The sequence below is a fragment of the Oryzias melastigma genome, linkage group LG3 (genome assembly GCF_002922805.2).
Source record: "Oryzias melastigma strain HK-1 linkage group LG3, ASM292280v2, whole genome shotgun sequence".
NCBI classification, from domain to species: domain Eukaryota; kingdom Metazoa; phylum Chordata; class Actinopteri; order Beloniformes; family Adrianichthyidae; genus Oryzias; species Oryzias melastigma.
The window spans coordinates 14,577,841-14,600,211 of NC_050514.1; the positions used below are offsets into that span (position 1 = coordinate 14,577,841).

Sequence of the window (22,371 nt, forward strand, 5' to 3'; positions counted from 1 at the left end):
CCCCCACCCCAACCAGCATAGCGGCACCTCCAGCCCCTGATCAGCAAAAGCTCCATGCCAGATGTGGGCCAGAGCTGCAGGAGTAGACCAGAGGGATGACCAGGCTTTTCAGAGGCACACTTCTGACACATCAAATGCAACCCCCCAACAACCCATACATCCAACGTATTTTAAGTTGTACAACTGTATCATATGCACACTCTCACAGTAACACACATTCACTGAATTCACTGATTCACTGAAATATTGAGATACTGCAATATACTTCTGTTGATATAAAACGCTGCCAAGAGGATAATTACTTAGTTATGAATGAGTAAACATGTAGAACAGCATCTAATTTTAGTTTCCACTTGAACCTCCTACCACCAGTTGGCAGCAGAGCACATTAAACACTTTGAGCATATCTACAATGTATCAGAGCAAAACAAGATCTTGTGGGAGCTATCTTGTGATAGATGTGAACCCGATGTGAACTCTAAGTCTCCCAGTTGCTGTTATTACATATTAACATGAGACATGTACAACTCAGTTTAACTAAAGATGAGTATTAAAGCAAAAATCTTTAATATTGCCTTGTGATATATCGTGCTGTGTATTGTATCGTGACAGGTGTATCATGATATGTATTGTATTGCCAGACTCTTGCCAATACACACCCCTAATAATGACGTATTCTCGGAGACCAAATAACAGAAAGCCTCGCCATTCAAATAGTAATTGGAGACACATCAGAATGGATCAACACAGAGGCAGAAATGACCAATTCTATTCCTTTGTGTGTCCTGGGGGCTGGATGTACTTCTATGCTGCCATTGTCACGCAGCTGCATAGGTTTCCTACTACGGGGAGTCAACAGCAGCAGCTAGTAAAGGAATGGAGGTCATGTCCCAGGAACATTGGTGCATCAGACCTAGTGACCCTCTTTCCCAGTGGTGAGGCAGATCTACATGAGTCAGGAATTATACTACATCTAAGCTGGGTTGAGGAGGGGGAGTGTCAATATCCCCAGGTGAACTCTGACCTGTCAACTTTGGTGGTGGGACTCTGGTCAGTTCTTGTTTTGCAATACTTCTGTCTTGTGTGGGACTTATAATCTCTCACCTTGGCCCTCCACCCTGGAAGGAACTGAACTCAGTTTGACTACCTCTAGAACCAGAGTGTGCTGCCTGTCTGGGGAGGCAAGTGGGCCTCTGTTTTGCAGCACTGGGCTGCAGAAGGTGGCACCCTTCGGTAGTCGAATCCAAAAGGGACTCACCCGACACAGGAACCACTCTGCTTATATCTGTTTTTTATTTCTTTAGTTATCATGTTGTCTTGTTTTTTTACATGTCTTTTCAATATCCAACTGAATATTAAAGTTTGAAAGATAGATTCCTTGAAACCAAGATTCCTTGTCTGCAAAAACCAGCCTCAACAAATAACAGCTTGATAGAGTGGCTTGAAAGTCGGCATTGGACGTCTGCTGTACTGTCTGGGACTGATTAATACTGTTTTTGATAATTATAATAAAACATTTAGGATTAAAACAAAAGGCAATGTTATTAAATATGTTCATTTTTTTGGGGGGTTGTGAAAGTTAACGCACGCGTTTATTCAAAACACAATTAACGCGTTAATTTTTATTCACTTCCTCAGGCGTTTTGACGTACAGCTGTGAGATTAATAAAACTCAGTCTAAAATAAACAAACTTTTTTATATTCTGTGACGCGATTTTATTAAATTAAAGAGATATTAAAGCATTTATTTGTAGTTTGTGGACAAAAGCGATCTTTTATTTTAGTAAACGAGGCGAAAGATGAATATCGATCAGACGGCTGAGCGCAGAGACAAAGATCCGCTTTGGTGGGCGGAGCAAAACGGAGCTGTCTGCTATTAGAAATCCAACAACGAGGAATCTGATTATTATTTCATTTTGGAATGGGATCAACATTATTTTTCCACAATAACAGGCAGAAAATTTGCGGTTGACCGAAAAAGTCCCGCCCCCGCTGTCATGAGAGGCAAGCAGTTCAAAGTGGACAGACAAGCCTCCACCTGTGAGCAAATTCTTGATAATCCGACCTGAAATCCAGCTGGATAAAGCTTCTAACCAAAAACCTTTCTTTTATTATTTTTTCACAAACACAACTTATGAGGAAAAAAAAGAAAAAGCAGAAAAAAAAAAAACAGAACTCCAGGAAAAATGTCAAATGGACAGGTAAGTTTCAAAGGGTTGAAAATAAATGTTCGAAATGTACAACTTTGCATGTGATTTTATATTGTGATTATTTGCATATAATAAGTAGCTGACAAATACTGCAAGGAAAAAAAATATATTATTTTTTTCTAGGTTTGCAATTAACTAGTTAATTTTTGTATTCATTCCTGGCCCTATTTTTTTTGGAAGGGTATCAACTTAACTTAGATCTGAAGTGGGTTTCCCCATGTTTGCTGTCAAATATGCAGCAAAATGGGTTTTGGTTGTTGTTTTTAAGCAGCTTTTCAGTGGTAATGTCCTTCTGTCCAGTCTAATAAAAATGGTTCCCACAGTACCAGTGTTGTCACATTTGCTCATGATTAATTAATGAGGCAGATCGGATAAACAGCTTTTGGCCACTTTCTACTTTTGCAATTACTACAGAAGCAAAAAAAGGTTATGAATTAGTTTTCTCCACACTGCTTTCTGCTAACCTGGAATTATATTCCCTTTTTTATGACACATTTTTTCTGTCACATAAGAAAGTGTACATTTTTCCATGTGACTATATATAGGGTTCACCTATACATGGTCTAGTTTTAGTGCCATTTCATGAGAGTGTAAGCCCGTGAACCTTCTTTCACTCCTCCTGAAGCATAATTCCTATGAAAATATGACATAGGAGACACCTACTCAGTTTCACCAATGTTTTCAAGCTGTTGCATCAGCAAGACTTTCTCATTTGTCTGCTCCACTTTAACGGTGTGATGATCAGAGCTTCAAAAGCCCTAACATTTATTGACAGAACTTCTCCTGTGGCATCAGATCTGCTGCAAAGCATCAGGCAGTTACACAGCCGGACATGTGATTGGAGATCTTTATCATGACTTATATGAAGGGCATGTTTGCCTTTGTATTATTATTTTTTTCTGTGAGGGCAAACAAAGAAAAGTCAAGTATTATCAGGGAGTGTTGACTGATAAATTATTGATATTTCATCATTGATTCAGGCTGTGCAGTGGTGTGGGTGTTACAGTGCTGCTTCACAGCAAAAAAAAGAAAAAAAAAATCCTTGTTGGGACTTTTAATGTGGAGCTTCCACTTTTTTCTCTGCATGGATTTTTCATTTTTCTAGCTACCCTTGTTTTTGTTTGCTTTTCTCTATTTATCTACAGGAGAATCATAAAATCTTCATGGCATTTTCACCTCGTTATGGTCCTTCTATAGACTAGTGGTTCCTCCTGGGAGTAATATAGCTTTTGATCAGTTGGTGTTAACTAGTATATGCCCCAACAAGATGTTTAAAAATAGTTCTGAACAAAGAAATAATTTTTGAGAAAAAAATTAAAGCCAAAAAGTTCAGAATGAGTCACGTATGACTGCATTTCTCTCTCTTTAAAATGCATTCACAGACATTGGATTACAAGGAAACTGAAAATACTGCTGCAGCACTCTCAATTAATTATTAAGATACAATATTTTAACCTTGACTACAGTGTGCAAATACAATTAGATTATATTAGACAAGGTATGAAAATTAGAAGTGTAAATTTAGACAATAAAATGTAGAAATAGCAACAAATGTATTTGTGTTTGCATATGCGTGTATAATTGCCTGCCAATCATTTGCATGTTGCCATATTGCAAATATAGACAGAAGAAACTGATGCCTATATAAACCAAACACTGCAGTTTTCAGTTTTTGCAGAAATTACATACCTGGGCCAGTCTAGACATACTGCATGCCCCTCCCTCAATGTATACATATGGCATGTGCTCCAAGACTGTCAAGACTTGTCTCGATGATGTCTTTCAGCAGCTGCACGACTGCTTTAATAGGATCGACTATGACATTTTCAAACATAATGACCTGTATATATTCATGGAATGTATTCTGTGCTTCAATAAGAACTGCACACACACTATAGCTTTAGAAAAACACATCCAGATATATTAAAACCGGAAGCCCTGGTGAGAGAGGGAGATTTTGTCATTTTTGAAGAATACTGGCCTCTGGTTTGACAACAAGCCTCACAGTGAGGTCAAAGGTGAAGTGAAAAGAGGCATCAGTAAGGCCAAATTAGGCTACAGAGAGATGAGCAAATCACCAAGATAACAACATTGGTACAACAAGGAATTTAGAATCTCCATAAGAATAGGACCAACTTCAGAGTCATCTGAAGATGACAACTTGATGATGAATAAGCTTCACTTTTTTTGTCTACTTTGAGGCTTAGCCAGAGACAGCAACACTACATCCCATAGACCAGAGATGTCCAAAGTCAGTCTTCAAGGGCCGTTGTCCTACATGTTTTCCAACCAACCAGCCATTGAAGCTCCTTATTGGCCAAACACACCCGATCCAGGTAATCAGCAGCAGATAAGGCAGGATTTCTGGAAAACCAGCCGGAGGCCGTCCCTCGAGGACTGACTTTAGACACCCCTGCCATAGACTATGACATTGAAGCACAAGGTGAGACTTAGGCCACAGGCCACTGAAATGAGAAAGGGTGTTGAGCCTGACAACATCTCTGGATGTGTGCTTAAGAACTAAAAGTTCTAGTTTGATTTGACTTTCCTCAGAATTATCAACTAGAGTAGTGTCTCATTCTTACCTGAATGCCAAGAACTACTGGAAAGTTCTAACCACTGCAGAGGAGATTGATGAGTTTAAAACAATTGTCTTAGGTCAGATACCATCAACTGAAGTTTGAAGAAAGGTCCACAGAGCTACTAGGGACACCACACCAGTTGTCTAAGCTGTTTTGTTTCTTTTTTTTTTTTACATAGACTACAGCTCTGCTTTTACACCATCCTCGTTGGCGTATGTAGTACAGTATTGTGTTCCCTGTGTCTCTGTCTTTACTCTATTGTCCTTTTCTCTTTCTTTTTTGTTCAGGAGTTGTGTGAGAAGCCACACCTTCACATATTATCTCCACCGTCTCCCATCATCATCATCAGGAGTCTACAAGGCCCACTCATTCATTCATTCATTCATTCATTCATTCATTCATTCATTCATTCATTCATTCACACAGTACTTTTTATGGAACTTACTTTTTGATTGTGAAGTGACTTTATATATATATATATATATATATATATATATACAAACAATGAAACTCACAAAATAATTGAAAATGTCTGCATTTGTTTCCCAACATTCTAGGGACTCTGTTGTGTATACCAATTACATTATGCCATTTGTTTTCCAGATTGGGCAGCAGGAGATGCCAACAATTAGTCATTTTAGAAAAAAATGCCATAATGAGGTTAAAATAAATTAATCTAATATTATTTCCAGTATTGTCCTATTTTACATCAACTAATACATCAATATTTCCTATATTTGGTTATCATTGCTGCACTTCCTGTTTGAATGATTATTAAAAATGTAAAATTTAAGCTAAATGAAAGGCACGTGTCATTGTTTAGAAGGTCATGACTTTTGTAGTGCTTCTCCATGTGACTTAGAATGCCCTTTTTAATAGAAGAATGAAAGACAATCTCCTGTAAAAACCACAAAAGTTAATGTCTAAACCAGGATTCACAAACAAGGCATAGATTGAATATTTTCAACACAAGGAGAGTAGATTTTTCTTGTAGTGCCCTACTTAGGAGAGCTTGAAAAAGAAACTGAGAAAAAGAAAACGGCTTTCTGGTTTGCTGATCAGCATTAATTATTTTGTCTCACATTATGCATACAAACAAGCCAAAATTTGTCACTGTGTTCCTGGGTCTTGAAAATTGCTCCCTTGGGATATGACATGGTTCTGAGCAGAGAAAACAAATGAAAAGAAGTTTCCAGCTCAATCTCTTTATAGCATGAGAAAAAAAAAAAAAAAAAGCTTACATACTTGCTGTTGACTCAGCTCAGAAACTGTAATAAAACACTTTATGTTTGCATCATGGAGGCAGGTTGTGTCAAAAATGTACTGAACCCATTCAATGGCTGCAGTAATTATGGGTTTTCTCAAATGTGTTGGCGAGAATTTCAAACTGCCTTTAAAATGTCATTTACTATTATTTGGTTTTGCAGGCCATCATCAACTATTTTTAGCATCTCATTGACATTTCTAAACCATGTAACATAAAAGCACTGCTTATGCAAAATTTAATATCAAAAACAGGAAAGCACAAAACACACATTTATTTTGATTGAAATGGTATAAAATGCACCGCATTTAACAAAATTATTTCAAACCTTTGACAGATCGTAAATTCAGTAATGTGACAAAATGAAAATTTGTACACAGACTCATGTGACCTTAACTTTACAATCTTTTCTAGAGGTTTTAAGAAGTTGATTAAAAAAATGTCATAGTTTAACTTTTTCTTAAAAAAAAAAAAGATGTTACTGGACGGGGCTGCACGGTGGCGCAGTGGTTAGCGCTCTTGCCTCACAGCGAGAAGGCCCCGGTTCGACTCCCGGCTGGGACCTTTCTGTGTGGAGTTTGCATGTTCTCCCCGTGCATGCGTGGGTTTTCACCGGGGACTCCGGCTTCCTCCCACCGTCCAAAAACATGCTTCATAGGTTAATTGGTGACTCTAAATTGCCCCTAGGTGTGAATGTGAGAGTGTATGTGTGTGTGATTGAGGCCCTGTGACAGACTGGCGACCTGTCCAGGGTGTACCCCGCCTTCGCCCTTCAGTAGCCAGGATAGGCTCCGGCGCCCCGCGACCCCGAAAGGGAAGAAGCGGACAAGAAGATGGATGGATGGATGTTACTGGACATTGAAATAGTACAAATTAACGGGATTGGACGCAGTAACACAGCAATAAAACAGTTTATTCTCAACTGAAGAAAGCAAAAGTAAAGATTTTAATGGAATTCCTTAAACAAGCAAAGAGTAATTTAAACAGATCTGGGTAACAAAAGACTAGTTGATGAGTAGAAAACAAACAAAAAGTAAAACAAATGAACTTAAATCAAATGAGATTCAGATGCAAACCAGTAATTATTGCTTCATCAGTGAGTAACCTTATACTCTTAGCTCTTGACCACAGGTCACAGACACATCTATTAAATATTTAAATCATGGCTCTTTCAATGCTTACAACTACTGATATGCATTTTTCATCTGGTATCGACTCATAGAGATCTATTGCACATTGTGGTTAGATCTGTAGCATAAAACTTCTCACAACTGTTCAGGGTGTATCTCATATTTACCCAACAGTGGCTGGGTTAACATCATCAACCCTGTGACCCCTAAAGAGATTCAACAACTTGTGGACATGAATGGATGGATGCAAAATAACAATCCACAATTTGTTTCTGGTAATTTTTTTTTTAAAAAGTGCTCTAATAGACATGTAATAAAATCCCAAGATTTGATGAGTAGATGTGATGGAGAGGTCTATATGCAAATATCTTTCAGAAAACTTTTGGTTAACATCTATTAGAGTAACAAAGTTGTGAGAGATGCAGTAGACATCTACTATTGATAGCATTGTCTTTCAAAAGAGTCCATGAGTATAAAATGTAATAAATGAAAGACTCTTAGAATAGTGACTCCAACCATAGCACATAATGTGAACAATTTGAGTATTAGAAGTGACTTCCCAAAGTGCCTTAAGAATAGTTGTAAAAACTAAAACAGACAAAAAAAAAAAAAATCCTAGAGATGCTTGCAGGCTCTCTGCTGTCTATACAACTGCTTACGCCATATAGTTTGGATTCACATTAGTGCTAAAACAGGCTGCTGCTTCACTGAAACTATGAAAGTATATTTGGATTAAACAGTGATAGTTGGCTTTAGTTAGTGTATTTCTGGACCTACATAAGACTTTTGATACTGTTACTATTAGTACTATTGTAAAATCCATCCATCCATTTTTTTAACCCCTTTTTTCCTTTGCGGTGTGACAGGGCAGCCAGAGTTGGGTACACCCTGGACCGCTCGCCACACTGTCCCAGGGCCACAATCACACACATATTCTCACCTTGGGGATACTTTGAGACATCAATTCACCTATGAAAAATGTTTTTAGAATGTGGGAGGAAGCCAGAGCCTCCAGAGAAAACCTGTGCATACATGAGGAGAACATGCAGCCTCCACCAAAAAGGTCGCCAGCTGGGACTGAAACCAGGGTCGTCTTGCTGTAAGGCGAGAGTGTTAACCCCTGCACCACCGTGCAGCCCTACAGTAGAATCATTCTAGTTAATAATTATCAAATACTGCTATAATTACTCCATTTTAATAGTTAATTGTGAAGCCGGGGAACAACAAGGATCTTTGTTAGAACAATTTTTGTTTATTTTATACACAATTATATAATTTGTACGTAAAGGTGTAGAAAGTTTAGCCTCTCTTGGAATGTTAAAAAAAGCCTTTTGGAGGACATTTTACCAAAAAGTAAAAAAAAATCAACAATGTCACAGTAATCAAAATTTTCAGGTTCACCTGGATTATACTGTAGGATTTGATAAAACTTGTAAAGAAAATCTGAAACATTTCTTCTTTTAGATATATGATATAGACTTAAAAGTGAAATGTTGAATACATATCAGAATGCCGTTATCCTGCCCCCCATTACCTACTCCCTCCCCTGCTGGTCCCAGACCATTAAGACCACCTTTGAATTGTTGAGGTCTCAGTATAATCAGGATTTATGAGTCTTTGATCTACCAATAGTCTGATTAGAAATTCAAATGTGACTCTTTTTCACAATTGCAAATAACACTGCATTACCTCTCTGGAGGAAATTTGTTCAACTTTGCTCTGAACAGATACGTCCAAGACTAATTTTAATTTAGAAATGCATAATCTCTTACTCAACCAAGCAGGAGCTAGTGGCTTGCCGTAGTAACTTCTACTTCACAGTTTTAAGGTAATTCAAACTGCTTTTTTTGTCTGCTCCTGCTCCACAATGATTTAAAAAAAAAAAATACTCAGAAACGTAATTTTAAGATTAATTTTCTTCATCTGTTCTCTATTATAAGAAAAATGCAATAAGAAGATGTTAAAAACACCAAAAACACAATTTTCTTGGAGAGGGACTTTAAATTCAATGCAAGCATCATGCGTTTTTTAAAATTGGTCAAATTCTGAAATATTTCTAAAACAATGTGATTCAAGTGATTTTATTTGTCATTGTGTCAGGAATTTGAAAAGATGACTTAAACCAGGACTTTGATATTGCACATTCGAGACCCGTGAAGCATTTTTTTAAATCTTTTTTTCATTGCCTCTGATTGTAAAATGATTCATTGTGTCTTGTAACATATTCTCCTAAATTTTAATTTATATTTTTGTGCTCACTTGAACTACTTGAAAAGCACATAAGCCCAGGTCATTGTAGAGAAATGTTCAAGTTTTCTTTTCCTCTTATTAATGCTCGCTGTTGCAGCTTATGGCAGGTACTCTGCACCTGACAGAGATGTTTGACAGCCACTGATTTAGTCAGTGGCTGTCAAACATCTCTTGTTGTTGACTGTCAAGAAGTTCAGAAGAAACTCCTGTTTCACAGACAAAAAAATAGATATATACATCCTCTTGATCAGTGATGTGCTGCTTAGATGCTTGCAGGGCTGTTGGAATCTTCCAAAAAGAACTGGTTTCCCACTAAACTTAGGGCTCACACACTTGCAATCAAAGATTTTTGTAATCATAGTTATGTTCACATTTACAGAACAGCTTTAAATCTATATTTATTGTTTTTTTGACACATTAGCAAAACAAACAACTAAGCAAAAAAAAAAAAAAAAAAGAAACGATTGGCCCCTGTGTACAAAGATAAAATGTATGTGGAAGGAGTTGTGTTCGCACAATACATCAAAAAGAAAAAGAATCAGTAGTTCCCATGTCTTTGTAAAAAGATTCTCTTTGTGGTGCTGTCAATAAGTCAGATAGTCAAGAGAGATATAGTTCATCACTAATTTCTGCCTTTGGGATTAGGAAGGAATATCCTCAAATATCCAGTTCAAATTAAGACACTTTCTAGCACAGAAAGTCAGCATTCTATAAAGCTCTCTATCATGTTTGCCATGAATAACAGGATCAACTGAGCCCAATAGTAAATACTGCGGGTCATTATTTAAGTCAGCAGATGAGATTATTTTAATTTCCTGACCAGTAGTGTTCCAAAAGTGCTGAACTTTTGAACAGGACCAAAAACAGTGTGTGAGCACTGACCTCAGTCGCATTTCAAACAGCACAGGGGAGGCAGGTTTCAGTTTGTGCATTGAACGGGAGAAATATGAGCTCTGTGCAGGATCAGTAGGAACTATTTTGTTAATTTTGACAAAAATTCACTAAAAATTAAATTAAATTTGCTCAGTGTTTATCTATTTGTTCAACTGTAATGTATTCTTAAAGGCCCACTTTGATGAAAAGGGTGTTTTTGGTCTTGTTCAGCTCATGTTCTTGTGGATCCATGTACGTCTTTGTTTTCCTCGAGCTGGCATCTGGTTCACAACTGTACAGCTGGACAACTCCAATATTGCTCACTATTTTTGTTGCACCGGCTGGGGTTGTGAGGGGCTGTAAGCTAGAGGGAACAGAGAACTCTCAGGATAGGGGAGGGGGGGCAGGGTTGGTTCACACCAACAGTTCGGCCCACAAGTCAAATTTGAACTTCTAACAATTTTCTATTGTCCTAGAAAACTAGTCATTTTTTCAATTTTGACTAAAAATTCCACAATAATAACTAACATAACTCTGGGAAAGATTTTAAAATACATAAAAAGATTATCAGAGTGGGTCTTTAAGTGTGAGTTTCAAGTCCAAGTCTTTGGTATCTAACCTCTACAAATGACTGATTCTCACCTGACAAATATGACAACAAATCCAGAGACACATTTGAAAACTAGTCAATAATTACAAACACACACATGAGTCGTCGTGGAGGTAACCAAGGTTTTGATTGAAACAAGGTAATTTGTCTTGCAGAAAAGGAGCATATATAATGAAAACATAATTAAATCTCTGCAGTTTTGATGAGTTATTGATTTTATGTGAATCTCAATGGCAATATGCTTTTCTTTTTTTCTTTTTTTTTTTTTCCAAGTGACTAATAGCGCTGTTGGTCCCATAGCAATAAAGGCTGTTTAGGTTTTGTTCAAGAGGGAGATTCAGTTTTTTTTAAATAGTGTTGTGTGGCCTTTAAATAACTCAGAATCTTGTTACTATTTATTGGTTATGCTCTACAGGATTTATTACACTTTTAATAATAGCATGAAAAACCACAGAGTCATACCATCTAGTGTATCAAATTGTACATATTGGCACAATAACAGCATATAATTTATGGTTTCTTAGTTACAGCTTAAAATGTGTACAAACTGAACCTAATAAAGCATTTTCCCTAAAAATGTCAAGTTTAAATTATTAACTGATTTGCAAACATTTCTGGATTGGCTTAAGCTCTGTGTATGGTCAAAAACAATTAAGAACAAATAATAAATTTAATATGTGCAACTCTGAAAAAGTTTCCACTTATATTCAAAGAAATTAACTCAACAGGGTTCTTATTATCATTCATTCATGCTTAACCAATAGCTAAAATCCCCACTTTTTTTCTCTCAGCCAACTACTACCATCGTCAGTTGCCTTTAAATTCATGGATGGTTGTCTCTCTACATTAAAGACAATTTCTCCAGCCCTCCTCAACCTTTTTCTCAACCTACAGCAAAGCTTTGGCATGGTCTAGCCTTTAACCACGGTTTATTCAATGGTCAGAGCTTATCCCAAGCATGTCAGGCATTTAAACAGCAGATAAACAGTCATTGTGTGCTTAAGCTCGACATCTAACCTCATATTGTCCCCTATTGTCAAAATGTAATCTCTAGGATGCTTTGGATAAATGCACAGCACAGCTTTTCAAAAAATGATGCAAAAAGCTCTGCAGAATTTCATTGTGTTCCTTTTCCATATAAACAGTCATTACATAATCCAGGTAATATATTTTTCTCTCTTTATATTGTGAGTCCAAAACATTTGTGAGCCACAAGACATTATAATATCAAATAATTTAATTATAAGAAATGTTTTGAAGAAAGATGATAGTAATTTAAGATGAATATCATATAACGTAAGCTTGTGGAACAGGATTAACCACAAATACGCCAGTGATAGATTATGATGGTCGTTATACATACCAATTTACAGAACTGCAGAACAGCTGACTGGCCATAAATACATGCCGAGAAAAAAAGTTAACCTGACATTAATTTGAATGTAACTGCCAAATTATTAGATCAAACAGAAATGTGCTTTTTTCAACATGTCCTTTAGATAAGGTATTTATCCTTTCAGAGTTAATTCACTTGCTTAAGAGTTTTATTTTTCTTGATTACTTTTTATTAACCACCATCAGTTGTTTTTGTTGTGAAATAAACTGTACTTCTATTTGTGTCTACAGCCCTTTTTTTATTTGGTGAAAAAAGTAATTACAGCGTATACACTCTGTAATGATTGGTACTTGCAGAGAGTGTTTTGGGCAAAAAACTGACAATTTTCTACTTTATTTTTAAAAATGTTATGTTTCAGGAGGAAAACTCCCAGAAACTGGTTTTCTTCATCAAGCCAATATTGAATGTACTGGTTGATAGTCTTTTATGCAAACGGGACAGAATTGGGGTTATCTAAAACCTTAGTGCCCATGCTAAAAATATATCAGCAAATGTTAAGTGAAGCAGAGGAAGATATAGCTGTGTTGGTACTTCATTGTGTCAAAAAAGAAAATTCAGATATGAATCATAATCACTGCTTTAAAGTAAGCTGTGGGATCACTCAGGACTTTTACTTTGAAAAGGTAAATTGAATTTCAAAAGCCCTCAGCATATATTTGTGGGTTCTGTGCTCCTGCTATAGGGACACTTTGCACTCATTTTCTTAAAATTTCCGTTCACAGAAGAGCAGAATTTTTGTTTAGATGATTTGTTGGTGAAATTTCATGTTTTGCTGATTTTTCCATGTAATTTGGCCTTCATATTCAATTCTTCATAATCTGGTTTTGCACTACATTACATTTATTAAACTACTGGTTGGAGTTTTGTCTTTTATATGTCTAAGTAGATTTTTTCTTCTTTACTTGAGCATGTTCTGTAGTTTTGTCAATTGTTGCTCTAAGAATAATTGTAATTTCTGATTTTTTCCAAGACTTTTGAACTCAAGATCAAAATAAAACCAGGTTTTTATCCGGATTCTATGTCATTTCATTCTATTCTAAGGTGGATTTCCAAAATATTCCACTCATCTGCTCCTGGTCCGGCCCTTCTATCAAATTTTAGAACCCTTTGTGGATGATTTCTTGATCAGAAAATGAGATTTCTGTTTGTTCAGTCGTTCATTGCATGAGAAGAACAACAGAAAACTATTTCCTTTCAAAGTAAGATGATAATCGGTGATGAAATGTTTTGACATATTATACAAATAAAGAAAATTAGACTAGCTTTTGCTTTCAGAAAGTCCTCACATGGACACATTAGCCTAGCCACTGTCACAAAAGTTTGCTTATAAAATCATATAAGTCACCTACTGCTGGCAGTTTCTTTTATTTTTTTTTCCCTTTCACCAAACAGGACTCAAAGGTCTTGTCTCCTGCCTGACTCTGACGTAAGTGCAAGAAATCTTGTCAACTCCAGCTCCAGGGTCCAATTTTATAAGAAAAGGTTGTATGTCAGCTATAAGAACATTTAGATGTTTGAGTAGAACAAAACATAAATTGTGGGATTTTTATTAAAAATACAAATATCAGCAACTGTTTTAATTCCAAAAACAAGAAAAGACAGTTGTATTGGATAAAGCATCCTAGTGTCACTCACCCCATTGACAGGATAGGTTTTCCAGTCCAGTTCTCCCAGCACTGATGTTGTGTCCAACAGGACCACTGGAAAGAAAGAGGTGATGGAAAGAGAAACATAAGAAAGAGGGGAGGAAAGTGAAAAAAAACATGCAAAAACAAAGAATGAATGGAGAGCACAAATACAAGGAAAAAGGGACGAAAGATGAGAAATGAAGGTGAAAGAGAAAATAGTTGACAAAGTGTCAATTATAAGCAAACAAAGCTGTAAAGATCTTTTCGATGTAGTCACCAATAAAAAGTCAGCTTTTAGGACTGTTGAGAACTCTTCAATACAAGACCAATCAATCAAAGTCTGGAAAATGACTAATTTTTGTTTTTAAGTTCAGAAGTGAAGCAACAAGACTGTGGAGACAGGAAAAAAGCTGTACACTTTATGCAAACTATGGATGTGCATTTAGTTTCAAATCAGTATATTTCTATTTTTTTAATACCAGCTTTTGGTCGAGTCATTATAGACTCTTTGGGACCCAATTCCTCCCTACAGAACTCTCAGCATCAAGGGTTTGATTGGGTCACTGCTCCTCCAGGTCAATCTGGAGAACAAATTGTGCCAACCAGAAGGACTATGATGTTTTCATACACTTTATTTAAATATAGACAGATGGAAAAGAAAGGGCAACAAAGAGTCACCACAGAGCTTTCAGAACTACCTTTAAAGTCAACATTTTTATCTAGGAGGATTTTTGGTCAATTCTGTGATTTCATTGGGATTAAGTTTTTGCTCATTAGCAAAATGTAAATAAAACTATTGTTCCTGTTGAGTAACTGGAGAAACTCAGTTAAATTCCTGTGTTTGAAGATGAACTAGACAAAAGGTAATCAATGAGTCAACCTTTTCTTCCACAAAAATCAAGGAAACACTTGTATGTGGAAGGCAACGGATTTTCAACAACTTCCATCAGAGATGTGCAGCACAAAGTAAAGCCTCAACCCAAGAGTAGATTAATAAAAAGCTGATTTCACTGAATTCCCTAAACAATCACTGGAACATTTGCAGAACTCACTAAAAATTCAGACTTTTTCATAAAGACCTAATGTAGGACAATTAACAGATATGCACTGAGGATGAAAATGTTGAAACACTGTTTTTGTTAAAGACCAAGCTTACTCTGGCCACATCTAAAGCTTTAGTCAAAACAACCTTTATGGGTGAATACAAACTGTCTGGGGGTGAAAAAAGGCAAATCTAAAATCTTTTAGATCATAGATATTCCGATGAGTCCAGAAGATGAGGTGGTTTTTCATGGGCGAGCTGCAGGCGACAGGTTATAGTGAACGCTGAAGCAGTGCATAAGGGTAAGCAAGGGAGAAGTAGGTGAGATGCAGGAAATGTTTCTATTTTTCACCGTCGTAAACTGTGCCACTCAAGTGATAAGCGCACAACCGTCATGCGACTCTTGCAACACAGCATGGCTGTTCGACATGATAAAATTAAACAAGTTTGTGTGAACATCCTATGAGTGCTTACATGTCACATGCAGCATTGTGTGCACGGTCCACAAGGAGCCAGTATGCACACCTTAGAAACAACTGGAGCGCTGCATAAATGTCCCTGTGTGACAGCATCATCCCTACATCATATATGCGTGTAACTTACATTATCCTTACAAATATTTCACGATACACTTGAAAACACATACGATAATGGATGTTCCATTTCATTAGGTGAATGGACAAGCCATAAGGAACTCCTCCAAAGAGGCAGTCCCTCATCTCTAGAACCCAAAAACCCAGTAGCAGCCTTAGGAAGGCTTACTTGAACAGGCGCATGTGACTGAGGCTTAACCAGCTACCAAACCTTCCTGTAGCAGATACTGTCAAAAATAATTTAAACTGTTTAAATTGTATTTACTGAAGGTTGTTGGTCATTATCATTAGGCATCATATGGACTTTAAAATAGTTCAACCATCTCATCTTTAGGATTCAGTAACATTTCAGTTTTGCCACCTCCTGAGAGAATGTTCTTTATCCGAGTAAACATGAATACTTTACTCACATTCATTTTACTTTCCTTTATGTTTCAAGTAAAACCCTGCACTTGTTTCATCTTATGTTTTAATTTTATTATAAACAATCACTGAAGCAGACAATGGGATACTGATTTTCATCTAAGGTCTCAGTTTGATTGTTTCTTTCATTAGAAAAAGTCTGCAATGATTAGACTATATTTTTTGTCTGACCATGAAGCTGGCATGATGTTCCTGACAACACAAAGACAGATCTTAGACCCGACACTTAGAAACATTTGTAATGTGTTTGCTGACTTCGTTGTCTGCTTCATTGGAACAGTTAACAGTCTTGTTCTAGTGACTCAATGTTAAAGAAAGCAAATAAATGAGGTTATAAATAAACATTTTCTTTAAGTGTTTCTATGATAAACTATAAATTGTACATGAAGAATTTTCTTCCAATTTTCACTTTTTGGAAATTTACCCTACATTTATCTCCACTTTGGCATCTATAGATTTGTGCACTTTGACAGCTTTGTTAACATATATTCTTGCACAAAACCCAAAACACTTAAGAAAAAACAGACAGCACTCTATTTATCTGCCCATGAATGGCACAAAGTAAAAAAAATAAATAAATAAAAAAAAATATTTAAACTACATTAAAAACAGAACATATATACGTATATATAAATAATAATTATTATACATTTAAATTAAAGTATTGTGATTTTCAGCCTGGCTCTTTTTTGACTTTATTTCCTGATGTGCAAACTTATAATACAAATAAAAGCTGTTCTATTCTACCAATTTCTTTAACTTGTACAACTTTTTGTTGTTAGTTAAACAGCTCACTGAGTAAAAGCCAAGGTGTCTGCAAATGTTTGGCTGGAAAATTCTCCATCATTTTCACCACTCAGGTGATGTTGTAAATCTCTCTCATCATGAGGAGTTCTTAGTTGACTCAGCTACAAATACGGTTCTCACTCAGTAGTCGTGCTGAAAAATTTAGGGAAAAGAAACACACTCTTATCAAACTTGCATCATTCCCTTTCAGCGCAGACCAAAAAAGGCTGTTCAGTGGCAAATTGCTGTGTACTTGCACCCAGCACGCCGCCATTGCAGAACCGGTTGAGTCATAGCTGCCACTTTCAAATGAACATCTTATTTACAGAAGCAAATTGCCCAATCACACAGCTGTCAATTTTTTTTTGAAAACCATACATAGATGTAATCGGGGTAATTCTGCATTGACAAATGGAAAAAAGTAAAAGCATAAAAATGAATAGGATGACTAAAGCTAAGGATTCATTAAAGAGATCTGTGAGATTTTATACTGTTAGTCACTATGGCCTGAAAGCCTGAGAGATATGTGATTCCTGAAAGTTCAGTGATGACTGAGCAGTGGAAAACAAATATAAATGTACTTTTTATTTTACAAAAATAATTCTATGGAGCCACAGTCCATGTGTTCCAGCAGTAGCAATGGTAAGGGCACTAATCACATTTTAGAAATTTGGAAGATATTTAACCTTGAAGGAACATTCCTAGGACGGTCCACACCCTTCGCTTTATTCACTTTTGCTCAGAATGGACTACTGTCATAACTACAGAGCTGGAACGTCTGAAAACTGCTTTCTACAGTTTTACATGAAGTCCCACTGGTTGAGGATGTAAACAGCTCCCTCCAAATATGAAAACATGGATGGGTTCAAAAACAAACAGTAATAGCTTCTGTTTTATTTGTCAGACATAAATGTGATAGCCGGAAAAAAAAAATGCAGGCAAATAGCAGATATTTTTTTCCTTTTTTTGTCAAACGCAAATGTTTTTAGTCCCCAAAGAGACAATTCACTACAATCCCAACATTTCTGGAGAGAACTGTAAGTGACTAGAGGAGAAAATGTAATATTTTAACACAAATAAAACTGTTTTTATTTATGAGAAAGATTCCAAAATGGGCACTCCTGAGAGCTAAAAATCCTTAAATTCCTCCACTGGTTCAATAGTATTTTGACTTTCAGATTGTGCACACACTAATTCATCTCACTCAAGCTCAGTTGACCCCCTAAATTCCACCTCAGTTGACTATATCGATACGATTATCTTATGTTGGTCGTCTCAAGTGGTGGAATAATGTATGTTAACACAGTTTAAATGAAACTTACTCTTCCTATCAACCAGTGATCCAATTAAACATTTCAAAACAGTAAGTACTACTTTGAGAAGGATGTTGCATAAACTGTTAATAAGCACAAAAACCCTGGAACAGTTTAGCAGTTACATACAAATTGTCCCAAAATGGGAAAGGTCTGTAATGTTTACCATAAAAACATTTTAACTGTGAGAGGCAGAATGTGAAAAAAATAATGCTAAAAACTCCATTCATCTTCGTAACACACTAAATCCCTTTCATGGTCTCGTTTTTTCTTAAGAATGTATTAAAAGGTTACAGAACATAGCCAAAAACTAAAGTTCCCCTTAAAATCTTGAATTGTAACCATGGTTGGCAATGACCGAGGTTAAATGTTGGTGTTTGAGGTTCTCTTTTATCCAGATGATGTTGTCTTGAAGTTGAGTCATAGAATCTGGACTTCTTTCTTGAAAATTTCTCCTCTCATCTATCCAAGTGCTTCATCAATAGTTTGTTCACACTCTAGCTGCTATTTAGGCCCATCTTTACTTTCAGGTAAAAACTGAAGGTGTATTTGTTTCACTTTAAATCCTAAAAGTGTTGCCAGAAGGATTCCACTCCAGGATACAGCAATGTGGAAATACTAGCTTTGTTAAAAATAGTATAAAACATGAAAGAATTCAATACAATTGAGTCATATCTGCCACACACAAAAAGACTGAAGGGGATCCTGACACAATGAGGAAATAATCTTAACAATGTAAATGATGGATGGTGCAAAAAGATTAAAAAAATAGAATTACAAGAATTACCACAATCTATATGAGCTACAGACTGAATTATTTAATGCGGAAATTTACATTTAAAGGTGATTGCAAATTCAAACCAGGTGTAAGCATGAAAAAACACTGAAGGCTAAGTTTTCTTTTAGAAAAAAATAAAACGGAAAACAAACACATTATGCTTTTATTTATTTCTTTTTTGGAGTAAGAAGTTGGTAAAAAAAAAACAGGACGTTTCTGCTGGTTCCAAGAACCCATAATCCCATAGACTTCTACTAAGCAATAAACATCTGTTACTCGGTAATTCTATTTGTCAGAATAACCATTAATTCTTTTTTTCTTATATGTTCTTGCTAATCCTATTTTTTTCATGATTATATTTCTTTATTGCAAGTTATTCAAGATATAAAATAGCCAATCAGACTTCTCAGCAAAAGCATGTGGGGCCTGCTGGCCCCCACCTCGAATATTTTGAATCATTTCATTGACAGATTCTTCCCAGTCAGCTTTCAATGTTAGGGGTGTGGCCTTCCACCAAGCTCACTCCAGACTGGCGACAGTAGCTGCCTCAGAAACGTTGACTCAGACTGACTCGGACCAATCATTGCCTACTGTCATCTTTTGGCTTCAAATCTGAATCACAGAAAAATGGTGACTGAATTGACTTCATTTTGTAAGTAAGGCTAAGTCCAGTTCTCTTATACCGTCAATGGTCTTTAATAGTACCCTCATCCTCCATCTCTAACATCCCTCTCTCTCTTTTTCTCTTCTTTGTTTCCATCTCGTCCAAGAAGAAATGTATACAAACGTAATTCATATAAATAAAGTTTAGTCTCAAATTAAAAATAGTTTATATAAATATATAGAAGATTTACAACCCCATGCTGTAAACAGTTCTTTTCCTTGAAGGAACAGTCCCATTGCCCCCTTCACACACTCATTCACACACACATTCACACACTGGTGCCAAACACAAACCTACAACCACCAGATGCAATATAATAGTAAAATCTGTCCAGCATAAGAGGCCTTCAGCTCATATCTGTCTGTTTCTGCAGGATAAGACAAATAAAAATTGTAAAAAACAATTTTGCATTTTTAGAAAATGCTAGTTTATCTTTATATTTCTGTGATTATTCATGCAATAAAAAGACATATCCATATTTATTATAAAAGTAACAATGTAATGAATGTATTAAAATATCATTGGTTTGATCAGCAAGAAACTTTTACCGTTAAAGGTTGCTGACCCCCGAACTAGCCAATGTGGTCTGTGCCAAATGTATAACAAGACACTTAATGAAGATTCTACATTTACATTGACATAGCGTATTTAATACCATGTATTAACACATACAAGAGTTCAGGTAAAGTGTAGATCATCTACCAAATTGATATTGTCTTTTCCCAATTCTGGATCTAAACGTATCAATTTAACGTAATTCCAGCAGATTTTGAAGAAGAAAAGGGGCAATGGAATTATATTTATTGTGTTAACTGTTGAAAAGTTGCAATAAATCCAAGTACATAAGCACTGAAGGTTGGGTGTTAAAGGGTTAAGATCATTCAGAGGTTAAATGGATGTGTGTGAGGGGGTTTTGTTGGTTTTTGCTTGATTATTAGTGCTTTTTAGTTATTTTTTTAGCAAGTTTCGAAGCTAAAGGAAAAAAAATCAGAAGAAATGGGAAGAAAAAAATAATTCCAGGTTAAATAACTTATTTAGTTTTTTCAACAAACCAAAAGTAGAGTTTTTAGTCTTTGCCTGAGGAGTTTTAAAAAACATTGCCTTTCTGTTTAAATAATAGTCAAAGTGGTATCATTATGTTCTACATGTGGCAAAGCCCCCATTTTCCTGGATCAATATGTTAAGATTGAACTCACACATGCATTCCCTTCACATTCAGACTTACACCTCGACTGTATGAGAGGCATGTAAATTATTGATTTCACTCAAGGGCACAGTACAGCCGCATTTCTTCAGTGGAGCTAGATAGATGTTTCTAATTTTCAAAATGTTTTTTTTATTGTTCCACTTCATAACATACTACACTGGCATAAAAAGTGAAAAAAAAATCAGACCATCAGAAACAAATTCTTAGACATTTTTAGCATCTATCATTCTGGCATTTTGGCAAATTAAAGGCACAATATGGAACAACAAATGTATAAAAAGTTAAGGAGCTTTATGAAAGACATTTGTCAATGTCTGTCTCAATTGTAATGTCTTTGAAACGTGGCTACAGTTTACTGCAGGCGCAACTTTACCGAAAAGATGTTCTATCCACAGACCTGTATCCTCTGACAACAACATTACCTCCCAGTCAGGAGCATTTCCTATCTTTTATATCACTCTAGTGGGTGTGACTTCTTCTTCTTCTGCCGCCGCTGCTTATTAAAGCCCTGTAGCAACAGGTTCATATACTGACTAACCCGAAAAAGATTGTACATGAGACAAAGCACTGCTGTAACACAAAGAAAGTTAGAGCATTTATTCTAAAAATGGTGACTGTCAACATGTATGTTGTCAGTCCACTTGAGATGAACAATTGGTTTAAAATTCTGCTGCGATCATGTTTCTCTCTGTTGTTAAACTAAGACATAGTTTCTGCAGAGAAGAAATTTGCCTCTTACTTGTGGGCAGGTGTAAAGTAAGCCCGGCCGCACTACCCGTTATCCATCTTTATACCTGCTCTCCCGCTAGCTCAAGGGTTGGCAAACTACGGCCTGGGGGTCATATGTGGCCCAGTAAAGTATTAAATCAGCCTCGCCAAACTGGATTAAAGTACTCCATATTCCTTATTAATGTTTTATTTTTATGGATGCGAACATCAATGCATTAACGCACGTGATTAATCAAAAAGAATTAATCAATTCATTAATTATTAATTTTTTAATGAATTAATTAATTCATTTAAGTAAATGAATCACACCTCACGTCCTTCGCTTTGCCTCAGCGGTGCAGGTTTCCACGCCGATCATTAAAATACTTTGTTGGGTATTATCCCACTTATACCATAACATTTTAAAAGCTATTACTTTAGTAAGTAGTAATATTTTAATCATTTTATTTTTTTCAATTTCGCTTTTTCCCATGAAGCAAACTATTTGATCTTTGGTCCAGCGCGTTGTCATGGTAACATGACAAGCATCTCCGAGGCTCGACTGAAGCAGCAAAGTAAGGCGAGATATATGCTGATCATCGTGATAGGTTAAATAAAGCATCAGTTCAGAGAGAAAATTCACCTCTTACTGCTTGCTTTTTTTCAGAAGATAAAGGGAGATGTTGTTTTAAAGCTGCCTGTGCAATTATATAATATTTTAAAATATATATAATATATAATATAATAGAAAATATTTCCCTCTGGACTGTTTTTGTTCAAAAGCCACATATTGTCCTATGAAATTTACCAAGTAAAACATTGTGATTAATCGTGTTTAATCACAACACAAAAGGGTGGTTAATGTGATATATTATTTTAATCGATAGACAGCCTTAGTTAAAAATAAACGTTCA

General features: G+C 36.0%; 1 protein-coding gene across 1 annotated transcript in view; it reads right to left on the reverse strand.

Moving 5' to 3' along the window:
* The window catches only part of LOC112160736 (ephrin type-A receptor 6), a 62,775-nt gene that overhangs the window by 31,264 nt on the left and 9,140 nt on the right, over positions 1-22,371 (reverse strand). The window contains exon 2 of the mRNA XM_024295505.2: positions 13,951-14,015. Coding sequence (XP_024151273.1) covers positions 13,951-14,015 — 65 coding nt within the window. The remainder of the gene's footprint in view (positions 1-13,950; positions 14,016-22,371) is intronic.